Source organism: Rhinolophus ferrumequinum, chromosome 15 (genome assembly GCF_004115265.2).
Source record: "Rhinolophus ferrumequinum isolate MPI-CBG mRhiFer1 chromosome 15, mRhiFer1_v1.p, whole genome shotgun sequence".
Classification (NCBI taxonomy): Eukaryota; Metazoa; Chordata; class Mammalia; order Chiroptera; family Rhinolophidae; genus Rhinolophus; species Rhinolophus ferrumequinum.
The window spans coordinates 48,968,476-48,980,916 of record NC_046298.1 but is presented as its reverse complement, the minus strand read 5'-3'; the positions used below and the strand labels follow the sequence as shown (position 1 = coordinate 48,980,916).

The following is a 12,441-nucleotide window of genomic DNA, read 5'->3' as shown; positions in this document are numbered from 1 at the left end:
TGATTCTCTCTGAGGTAGGACAGACATTTCATAGAGAATGAGGTCCTACAACTTGACAGTCACAAGCCTACATGCAAGGGAAATACAATAAACAAGTTGTACTGGACACACAAGTGTCACTACCAGCGAGGGCTTTGTGAGAATTAGAAAGCATTTTCCATCTCTGAGGAGGAACTCCTGGGCACAACTTTCCCCACAAAGACAGCTTTTAAAGTTCCTCTGTCAGAGTGGGTGTGGATGGGGAGGGTTTCTCATCTTCAGTTTTTCCACCAATACCGGTCTTCTTCGTCAAAAGCATACCAGCCATCGCTAATCACAACCTGGGGCTTCAGTAGTTGCACCTCCTCCAGCAACTTCCTCACTTGAGCTGGATATTGCCATTTCCACAGCCTGCGGACAGACGAAGAAAGGGGGAGTCACGGCTCTGGGAATTTGCTCTTACTCTTCTCCCTTCCTCCAAATTTCTGGAATCCCCCACCAATGATCTGAAAGCTCTTCTTGTTGAGGAGCCGGAGTGTGTTCCCCAGAGAGTAAAAGCAAGTCCATCCATGTAAAGGGACGTTTCGATGTGTCAATACCACACTGAGTGTTTGTGGGCATCTGCCCCTCACAGGAAAACTAAAAGGCAGCCATGATTAGTCATCCATCATGATCTCCTTTCCAAGAATCAACTTTATGCCTGGTCCTATTGTAGGGTTTGGGGGCACAATGATGAAGAAGGCAAAGTCCCCACCCTTACACAGCTTATATTCTAGGCCAGGAGAGAGAGAAATGGGTATTTAAATAGACACATGGGGAAACCAGCTCCTGAAAGGCCAATTAGGAAAATCCAGGTCTGACTCATCTACTTCAATTACTAAGTCCCTTTGTCACAAGCTGATTTTTGTCTAAGGCTAACTGCCTCCTGAGTCATTGATACCAATATGCTCTCTTTCAACCCAAGTTTCTGCCTTTTCAGCTCATTTGCTGAAGTGATTGCTGTAATATTTCTCTTTGACCAAATCAAGCTCTCCAAATCCACGGAGCCATGCAGCCCGTCTCCCTTCCTGTCTCCGTGCCCTTTCCCCCCTCAGATCCCACACTACAACCCCTCTTGAGGTCCTTCTGGTTACATCCATCTGCCAAAACTTGACCGCTGTGTATAGCTGCAAGCTGGACCACAGGAGAAGATAGGACCTCAAATGGGAAATTGGCTATTGGTACAAGTGCATGACAACTGACGTCAGTGTGCTGCCCATCCTTACCATCCGTCAGTGCCCAGTTCAGTGGTGTTGAGCACATTCACACTGTTGTGCAGCCATAACCACCCCCCACCCCCAGAATTCTCATCTTCCCCAGCTGACACTGTCCCCATGAAGCACCCCGTCCCTCTCCTCCCAGCCCCTGGCACCCACCATTCTCCTTTCTATCCACTCTAGGGACCTCACGTACATAGGATGATATTTATTTGTCTTTTTATGTCTGGTTTATTTTACTCCATATAATGTTCTTGAGGCTCATCTATGTTGCAGCATGTGTCACAGTTTCCTTCCTTTCTAAGGCTGAATGATATGCCATTGTATGTAGAGACCGCATTTCATTTATCCACTCACCCATCAATGGACACCTGCGTTGCCTACACCTCTTGGCTGTTGTGAATAATCCTGCTTTGAACACGAGTGTGTACATATCTCTTTGAGATCCTTTCGATTCTTTTGAGTGTCTACCCAGAAGTAAAACTGTTGCCTCAGACAGTTCTATTTTGAGTTTTTTGAGGATAAACATTTTATTTGTATGTTGTCCTTCTACTTTCCCAAATCCAGCCCAAAGTAAGCCCCATGATAGCGACACCTTGCCTCAACCTCCCATTTCCCTGCATCCCCAGCACCCAGCACAGTGCCTGGGCATAGTGGGCCTTGTTAGTTGAATAAAGACCTGGGGGCTTAGCCAGGACCTCAACTTCTCTGATAAAGTCTGTAACAGAGGGAAGTTTGTGCCTCAGAAGACATCACTAGGGACTTACCCAATAATCTGTAGATTCGAGTTGGGATGTGCAAAAGCTGGACACAGCTTCATTATTCCTTCAGGACTGAAATTATTCCGCATCAGGTTTAGGCTGGTCAGACTCTGGTTGCAGGAGAGAGCCAAGGAGAGGGCCTCACAACAGTCAGAAGTCAAGTCACACGCCTCCAACCTGCAGGGCCAGGACCCCCCAAAATAACCCCAGAGATCGATGATCCATCCTTTTCTCTTCAATCTGTTTGACTTCCACTTTGAAGTTTCAAAAAGGAGCAGTGGGCTCCACCCCTAGGGTTTCTGGTCCAGTGGTTCTAGGGAGCGGCCTGAAATTTGCATTTCTAATGAGTTCCCAGGTAGTGCTGCTGGTTCTCACATTGAGAGCTGCTGGACCACTCAACTACAGTTGTGGAACTAATGAAAGATAAAGGTTGAGAGAGTCTCCGACTAGGGAACAAAACAAGGAACATGGAGAGAGACCCACTGAGAAAGTGGCTTGTCACCTAAAACTCAAAAGAAGAGAAGAAGGAAGCTCAGTGAATGGGGGGCAGGAAGTAGTGACACTTGCTTATGAAACTGTATGTCTTGTCCTCGGTGAAGGAAGGAGTGGGCGTGTCTGAGACATGGACTATGGGCTAAATGGCCAAAGTGGAGTAGAGGCAGTGGTGTGAGATGAGGCCGGACCTTTTAGGTCATGTTAAGGAGTTTAGGATTTTGTCCCAAGAGCAGTGGAAAAACCAAAGAATGGTGTTAAGTGTAATAATGGTATCGTAGCAGTGTTCTTACATTTTAGAGATGCATGCTGAGGTATGTACGGGAGGAGCATCAAAATCGGTAACTTGCAATGAGGCAGTGTACCTGACAGATAAAATTAGCTGGTGGGTATATACTGTGCTTCCCCGAAGATAAGATCTAACCAGACAATCAGCTCTAATGCGTCTTTTGGAGCAAAAATTAATATAACACCCAGTCTTATTTTACTATAAGACCAGGTATAATATAACATAATATATAATACTGGGTCTTATATTAATTTTTGCTCCAAAAGATGCGTTGGAGCTGATTGTCTGGCTAGGTCTTATTTTTGGGGAAACAGAGTCGGTCTTAGATGTCCTAATCATCATAGATTTTGTGTATTTGGTAATTCTTATGATAAGGAGTATGGATGGCAGCTAAGTAAGTGTAGCCGTCTGTAGCTAGATGTCGAGATGGGATTGAATTAAGGCTTATTGTTATTATTGGCTTGCTACCAAAATAATACGTAAACAGTTATGAAAACAGAAAATTTCTGTGAGGGAGGCTGACAGAGGCAAGGGGGCAGGGGACAGACAGACGATAACAGGTTCCCAGACATGGGTAATGTTAACCTGTGGTCACGGGAGACGTGCTTCCCACACTGTTTTGAAAGAAGGGAATGTAGGCATAGCTATTAATTGGTTTCCTGGTAGAAGGTCGAGGACTTTCCTATTAAATGGTTTTATATTGATTTGAAGGGGGTGAGGTCATCTCTTAAGCCCCAGGAAGAACAGAATAGGTTAAAAAGTGTCCAGATAATGCAGTTGGTTTGAAATCATTGTTTCAGGAAGAGAAGCAAGCAAGCAAACCAGAAAAACATAATGCTGAGAAGACAGAAATCTACATCAATGACTACTGACTGTACATTATACCAACGTACCCTTGTCTGTTTTTTTTTACTCCTGCAATTCTCAGCTACCTCAGTGAGAAGGTGGAGAGTTGGGTTTGTCCAGGCTTAGAGTATCTCTAGGTGGATGCAGGCAAGAACAGAAGACTATAGCACATGGAAGCTAAGACAGCTGAAAGGGGAGCTAGGGATGGGACATGACTGCAGAGGGAGAGGGAGAGGAACAAGACAGTGGAAGTGGTGATGAGCCTGAAGAACGGAGTGTGATTTAGAGAAATGGGTCCTCCAATTAAACCCCTTGCCCAACAAAAGAGGAATACTACCCTTCCTTCCAGTGTCACGGGGGTTATAAATAACGTCTGCATGATGCTGGCACATGGTGGGTGCTCTACAAATGGTAGCAAATACCACATTTTACAATAGTTCACAATGTCATACAACCACTACCTCTATCTAGTTACAACATATTTTTATACCCCCAGAAGGAAATTGGTACCCATAAGCAGCCCCTCCGGCCCCTGGAAGCTACTACTCCACTTCCTATCTATGGATTTGCCCGTGCTGATATCTCATACAAATGGAATCCTACAACATGACCTTTTGTGTTTGTCTTCTTTCACTCAGCCTCATGTTTTCAAGGTTCGTCCACGTGGTAGCGTGTGTCAGTGCTTCATATCTTTTTATGGCAGAATAATATTCCATGGAATGTACCCACACCCTGTTTTAACAAACCTCCTGCATGATTCTGACACTGACACTAAAGTTTGAGAACCGCCAAAATCATCACTTGCTTTGTGGTTCACCTTTCTCACTGGACTGTATATTCTGCAACACCGTGATCTTTTCCCCTCAGTACTTCCACCACTTAGCACCGTGTCTACCACACACGGGTTGTCCTATACACACTTCCTGAGTGCACCAGACAGCGCTCTCAACCATATGACATTTCACTCATTCCACATTGATAGGAGACCCGCTGGAGTTTCTGTCTCAGCCTGTTACTCTGCCAAGGTTGTGTTCTGCCCTGATTGAATGGGAGCGTGAAAGTCAGAACATCATCTCTGTTCAAGCAACTTCACTCTCAGGTCCCCCTTCCTCTGAGCCCAGCCCTCAAAGGGGTGATCCCAGGACCTTACCCGAGTCTCCTCAGAGAACCCTGCTTTTGCTTCAACCCCTCACACAGTGCTGCCATCCCACCGTCACCCAGGGCATTGGCAGCAAGATCCAGGCTCCTCAGGTGTTTGCTTCTTGTGATCACAAAGGATAGCTTCTTGCAGCAAGTGGCAGTGAGGTGACACTTCACCAGTCTGCAGAGAGAATATCCAGAGATTATCTTGAAGCGAATGCTACAGTGGGACAATGCTGAGAAACATTATGGGGATTCCCTTTATTTCTTCCTAATTGGTCACATTTCTGTCCATCGCTGAAGTGCCCAGGCTATGTGGCATCCTTTGGCTCAGGAGAGGGATGACGGCAGAGAGTGGGGGGTGATTGATGGGACTGGAGGTATTTTTGGAAAAAGAAATGAGCACATTAGAGCTTGCTTCCAACCTGGAAGTGGGATAAAGGTTCTCCATGGTGGAGGGGGAGAGACAGGAAACACATGGGTGAGCAGGAGTTGGTAAGGTCCCTGAGAGGGACAGAAAAGAAGACAGCAGGTACTGAAATACTAAGTAGGGTTTGGGATCCAAAAGGAGAGGAGTCTTGTGCTTCTGTTCCCAGGACACGTGGGGAAAAAGGGGGGTGTGGAAATGGCCCCTGCAGTAGTGACTGGATGATTCACCTGAAATGATCGGAGCAACTTCAGTCTCATTTCATCAGGTTAGTATGCTAAGGATAGAATGGTTTCATTGGGGGACAAGAGAGTCTGTCTTCATGAGGCATTCACGTCAGGAATGACGAAGGACCCAGCCGTGAGGTCTCACACTTGAAGATCAGGTGGGAAGGACCATGTCTTTGATGCCAGGTGGATAAATGATGGTGATGAAGGCCACATAATCTCCTGGTATTGAAATGCAATCCCAAAGAAATGGCACCCCCAAATGACTAAGCTTAAGTTTTTACACCATGCTGAAGTAGGGCTTCAAATGTCAATTTCATGAAAATAGAGGAATTCATACTTGGGGGGCAGTCAGAGTTTTGTGGACTTTGATCGCTATCAATACTTTTGTTTATTTTTGGGGAGGGAGAAATCTCAAATGGTCCCACTTTTTGATCCATTAATTCTACCTTTGTAATTGAGCATAAGAAAAATGCTACCAAGTACACAAAGGTTAATAAGATACACATGATTAAAACATTGGACACAAGCTAAGTGTACAGCTTTAGGGGATTTAAAAAGTTGTGATGCACCATTAAACAAAATACTGTACCATGCTTTAATTACTATTCTGCATACAATAGTCCCTTATCTTTGGGTTCAGTTACCCACAGTCAACCACAGGTAACATATTAAATGGAAAATTCCAGGAAGAAACAATTTATAAATTCTAAATTATGCGCTGTTTTGAGTAGTGTGATAAAATCTCACACCATCCAGCTCCATCCTGTCCGGGACGTGAAACATCCCTTTGTCCAGCATCTCCATGCTGCGTATGCTCCCACCTGTCAGTCACTTAGTAGCCATCCAGGTTATCAGATGGACTGTCATGGTATCACAGTACTTGTGTCCAAGTGACCCTTATTTTACTTAATGATGGCCCCACAGCACAAGAGTAGTGATACTGGCAATTCGGATATGCCACAGAGAAGCTTCCTTTAAAAGGTGAGTATAGTACAATAAGATGTTGAGAGAGAGAGAAAGACCACATTCACGTAACTTGTCTTACAGTATATTGTTATAATTGTTCCATTTTAATATTATTGTTGTTAATGTTACTGTCTAATTTATAAATTAAACTATCACAGGTACACATGTATAGGAAAATACATAGTATATATAGGGTGCAGTACTTACCACCTATGGTTTCAAAACATCCACTGGGGGGTCTTGGAACATGTCCCCCATGTATAAGGGGGAACAACTGTATCTTCAAAGACAGAATGTGAGATCAAAGGCAGGGTTTTGGTCCCTTGGGAGTTCTAGTCCCTTCCCCCTTCTCAGTTATGATTGGTGGGGGACTACCTGAGACTAGACATGCAAAATACTTACGGTCCTGTGCCTGCCACCTGGTAAAAATGCTAGGATTCTTTCTTTGTAACACGTTAAATGCTACTTCTGCATCCAGGAGAGGACATGTTTTGAGAAGTGAACAGGTTTTGGAGATCAAGGGTGACCTAAAACTCCACAGGTCCTGCCATGGGGTTCCGTTCAGAAAATTGCGGTCCTTCTCATACTCACTGTAGCGTCACTGTAGTGTCCACTGGACAAAATGAGACTCAGTTCACCCTGGGACTAATTTTTGTTTCCCATCTCCCTACTCATGTCTCCTGACCTTCTAAGAACCTCAGCCCCCACGATGCAGAGGTGACCCCCACGACCACGGGAAACTTACTCCAGGTCCTGGAGGTGACAAGATGGTTCCGCGATGGCCTCACTCAGAAGGATCATCCCATCATCTCCCAAGGGGTTCATGCTAAGGCTCAGATGCGTCAGATGTCGGTTGCCCGTAAGTGCAAGAGCAAGAAAGCCACAGCCAATGACATCCAGGTTGCATTCATTTAGTCTGTAGGGCACATGCGAGGGAAAGAGGAAGGTCACACTTGTGACTTGGTGTGACCTTGAGTAAGCCACTTCTCCTGGCCTCAGCTTGCCTCTCCTTTGGGAGGGGATTAAGTTCGTAGTTAAGAGGGCTGTTAAGCGTATGTAATGGGATGACCTCGGAATGTTTGGCACAGCGCCTAACGCCCATGCTGGATGCTAATCAAGGTCCTCTGACCATCTCTTTTAGTTTTTCTGCATATTCAGTGTATTAGCTCCCTGTTGCTGCTGTAACAAACCACCACAGACATAGTGCCTTAGAACATATATGTCATGTTCACTCTGGAGGTCAGTCTTACTGTTAGCAGGGCTGTGTTCCGTCTGGAGACTCAAAGGGAGAACTGTTTCCTTGTCTTTCCCAGCATTTATAGGCTGCCCATATTCCTTAGGTCCTGGTCCCAGCCAGCAGTTGCATCCCTCTGACTTCCATTATGCATCCCCTCCTCTAACTCTCCTGCCTCTTTCTTTCCCTCATAAGGACCCTGTGATGACATTGGGGCCACCCAGATAATCCAGGATCATCTCAAGATCCTTAATCATACCTGCAAAGTCCCTTTTGCCATGTAAGGTTACATAATCACAGGTCTCAAGGACTAGGACACGAATATCTTCTTTTGGAGGGGAGGCCATCATTCTACCCACCGTACTCTTTATCATCCCATCATTTAATCACCAGGGAACTTTAGAACGTGTCATAAGGTAGACATGCATTAAAGTTCTATTCTTTAGCAGAATTTTGGGCTGTAGGGCTACCATTGGTGGATTAATTGGTGAAAGCGATGAAATGACAGAAAACAATGTGATCCCAAAGGAACAAGTTGACAGCATGGAAGAGGAGTGACAAAAACTTCTCATTTTCATTGTCAAATCGGAGATTTAGGATAGCAATCTGACATCACAAGGAGACAGTTAAAGTGGTGACACGGACACCTCATTGTACAATAAATAGCAGAGCACAGAACATGCTCTAGCTGTGTGTCTGGTATCCCTGCTGTTGTGTCACACAGACTTTGTGACTTTTGGCCATGTGTCACCACTACACCCTCTGAAAATCTCATTTTTTGATTATCCAACTCCACCCTACCAGAATTTAAGCTACATAAAAATAGAGACCCCCGTCTTTTATCTTTGTATCACTAACAGTTAAGAATGTTACTGGCTTAATAAATACAGTCGTTTCCTTAGGATTCATGGCTGTATTTGTGACTTTGCCTGCCTGCTAAAATTTATTGGTGACCCACTCAAAATCAATATTCGTGGCACTCATCGTCCTTCATGAACACGCACGGGAAAATCTGAGTCGCCTGTCGCACACGTTGGAGCTAAGGTTGAACCCATGTCCTACTTTTGTGAATAGTGTCCTTTTCGTGGTCCAGTTAGTGCCACATTTTTTTGCTTTTCTGTGCTTTTTGGGGGTTGTTGATTGAATTGTTTAAAATGTAGAGCTGAAGTGCTGTTCAGTATCCCAATCTCATCAAGGCCATGATGTGTTGTGGAGAAAATACGTGTGTTATATACATAAGCTTCACTCGGGCATGAGTCCCCATGCTGCTGGCCACCAGCTCAATACCAACGGACCAACAGTCCATCAGAAGAGGGCGTTTTTAAACAGAGCCACACAAAACAAGGTGAGGTATTGACCCGTTGAGGAAAATGTGAGCAGAGGCTACAGGAAGCTCATTGTCCATTTCCCCCAGGGACCATGGTTCAGCCTCAGTAGCTCAATGCTCTGTGACTTTATAGGACACAGCTAACTGCCACACCTCATGAGAACCCACCCTATGTGAGTGAGTGATGACCTCCCTCTGTAAGAAAATGCAAATGCAGAGGTAGCATTTTCCAAGGAAGTGTGAGATGTAGGAGGTGACCAGTTGGGATAGAATGTAGCACACGGCAGGTCACTTCCTTCTGACTATTTCTGCACTCCCTACTCTGAGAGGGGCACACACTATTTGTCACCAAGCTATGAAGTCTTCACAGGGAACTGAGTTGACTCACATAAGCCTCCGTAGGGCACAGCTGAAAAGTTTTAAGGCACGACACAACAGATTCACGCCTTCACTGCCCAGGTTGTTGGTCGACAGGTACAAGTGTGTTAATCTCTGGTTGCTGATGAGGGCCGAGGCCAGATCCTGGCAGCCGGCAGCTGTCAGGCCACAGTCTCCCAGTCTGCAAGAAGCTCCAGAAAAGAGATGATGAGGCCTCAAAGGGGCATCTCTCCCTCCCTTGCAAGGGAGAGAAAGAAACGTCACCCCCACAGCTCACATGCCCTTGCAGGTATAGGGTGAAGTCACATCATGTCTGCATTTAACTTGGGAGCTCAAAACCAGTGCTTCAATCCAACAATAACACTCTAAATAGACTGGGTGATTACATCTGTGTCCACCAAGGGAAACATCCGGGCAGCATAATTCTGCTGTTTGGTTGTTCCTGCTCCCCACATGTACTGTGCAGTGAGGTTTTTGCTGAGATGAGTGACCTTCCTATTTAGAAATACCTACGTTTAATACGTCATGACCCTTACATGTAAACGAGACAGTCCACCCGTTTCTCAAAGCTTAAGAAGCAATTGTACTTGAAAATAAGAGTTTAATAATACCTCTCTCATGGGGTTGTGACAAAGTGAAACGAAATGACACATCTAAAGTGCTTAAAGCAGTGCACTGCTTATAGCAAACACTTACTCCATATTGATGGTGATTTCTTTCAGTAAAGGAAGAAATGCTGGTTGGCTTGGACTTGAAAGGGATCAGGATATGACATCCCAAAATATGCCACCTTACATTATTTTGAGTTGATGGCAATGGAGAAAAAGCAGACGCAGGAAGAGCTGCCATCCCCCTCTGCCTACAAGCAGGGCACAAATTTCCCTTGTGCAGGTGTTCCCCCCTCTCCTGTACCAGGAAGAGGACAAAGACCTTCATCACTAGAGATGGAGATGAGTCTTGATATAACCCTTACCGACCATTAATTTCCCCCATACACATCCTAGTCACCTTCTCACAATTTACCTGCCATAGAAACCCAAACACCCCTTTTCTTTGTCTAGTCACTTCTCGACAATTTATTGCCTTTTGTTAAAATGGTATAAAGCTCCTGAGTCTAACCACTTCAATGGATTTTTTACTTCCTTTCTGTGAAGTCCCCATGCACTTAAAAAAGAAAACACCAATAAATTTGTATGCTCTTTCTCCCATTAATTTTTCTACTGTCAGTTTAATTTGCACACTCAGACACAGAACCTAAGAGGGTAGATGAAAAGGTTTTGTTTTTTGTTTTTTTTTTAAGCCTCTCCTATAGTCTGATGGAGAGAAGATACATTGGCTTCTACTATTTATCACCTTCTACAAAGGGTGATTTGTGTTATTTGGTTTTCAACTTTTGCTGTGACTTTAGGACCAAACTCCCACTGAAGGACGGATGCTACAGCCACGGCATGCTTTGGAAGTGTGGAGAGAAACAACCTTGCCCAGACTGTAGGACACCAAGGAGGAAATCCCCAGGTAATAGATGAGTTCTAATACTGCAGGTATCATACTCCCTGACTTTAGCTTGTATTACAGGGCTACAATAATCAAAACAGCATGGTATTGGCAGAAAAACAGACCCATAGACCAATGGAATAGAATTGAGAACCCAGAAATAAAACCACATAAATATGGACAGATAAGTTTTGACAAAGAAGCAAAGAACATACAATGGAGAAAAGACAGCCTCTTCAATAAATGGTGCTGGGAGAACTGGATAGCCATGTGCAAAAGAATGAAACTGGACTGCTATTTGTCACCATGTACCAAAATTAATTCAAATTGGATCAAAGACTTAAGCATAAGACCTGACACAATAAACTGCATAGAAGAAAACATAGGTACTAAACTTATGGACCTTGGGTTCAAAGAGCATTTTATGAATTTGGCTCCAAAGGCAAGGGAAGTAAAAGCTAAAATAAACAAAAGGGATTATATGAAACTTAAAAGCTTCTGCACAGCAAAAGAAACCATCGACCAAATAAAGAGGCAACCAACTGAATGGGAGAAGATTTTTGCAAACAGTGCCTCCGATAAGGGGCTAATATCCAAAATATACAAGGAACTCATGAAACTCAACAACAAAAAAAACAAACAATCCAATTGAAAAATGGGCAGAGGACCTGAAGAGACATTTCTACAAAGAGGACATACAAATGGTAAATAGACATATGAAAAAATGCTCAACATCACTAATCATCAGAGAAATGCAAATAAAAACCACAATGAGATATCACCTCACCCCAGTCAGAATGGCTATCATCAACAAGACAAATAGTAACCAGTGTTGGAGAGGCTGTGGAGAAAAAGGAACCCTCATACACTGTTGGTGGGAATACAGACTGGTGCAGCCACTATGCTAGGCAGTGTGGAGGTTCCTCAAAAAATTACGAATAGAATTACCATATGACCCAGCAATCCCTGTCCTGGGTATCTACCCAAAAAATCTGAAAACATTTATACATAAAGACACGTGTGCTCCAATGTTCATTGCAGCTTTGTTTACGGTGGCCAGCACATGGAAACAAGCAAAATGTCCTTCGATAGATGAATGGATAAAGAAGTTGTGGTACATATACACAATGGAATATTATTCGGCAGTAAGAAAAAATGATACAGGAACATTTGTGACAACATGGATGGATCTTGAGATTATAATGCTAAGCGAAATAAGTCAGACAGAAAAAACAGAACCATATGATTTCACTGATATGTGATAATATAAACCAAAAACAACAAAAGAACAAGACAAACAAATGAGAAACAAAAACTCATAAACACAGACAATAGTTTAGTGGTTACCAGAGGGTAAGGGGGGTGGGGGGTGGGAGATGAGGGTAAGGGGGATCAAATATATGGTGATGGAAGGAGAACTGACTCCGGGTGGTGAACACACAATGGGATTTATAGATGATGTAATACAGAATTGTACACCTGAAATCTATGTAATTTTACTAACAATTGTCACCCCAATAAATAAATAAATAAATAAATAAATAAATAAATAAATAAATAAACAAAATAGATGAGTTCCTGAAGTGTCAAAGAGGAGCTCATGTTTTTGCTGTGCCTTTTAT

General features: G+C 43.9%; 1 protein-coding gene across 1 annotated transcript in view; it reads right to left on the bottom strand.

Annotated features, from left to right (window-relative positions):
- Positions 1 to 257: 257 nt before the first annotated feature.
- Positions 258 to 12,441, bottom strand: part of NLRP5 (NLR family pyrin domain containing 5) — a 35,686-nt gene continuing 23,502 nt past the window's right edge. Inside the window, 5 exon segments of the mRNA XM_033129300.1 lie at positions 258 to 390; positions 2,003 to 2,173; positions 4,774 to 4,944; positions 7,132 to 7,302; positions 9,336 to 9,506. Of these exon segments, the coding sequence (XP_032985191.1) occupies positions 258 to 390; positions 2,003 to 2,173; positions 4,774 to 4,944; positions 7,132 to 7,302; positions 9,336 to 9,506 (817 nt within the window).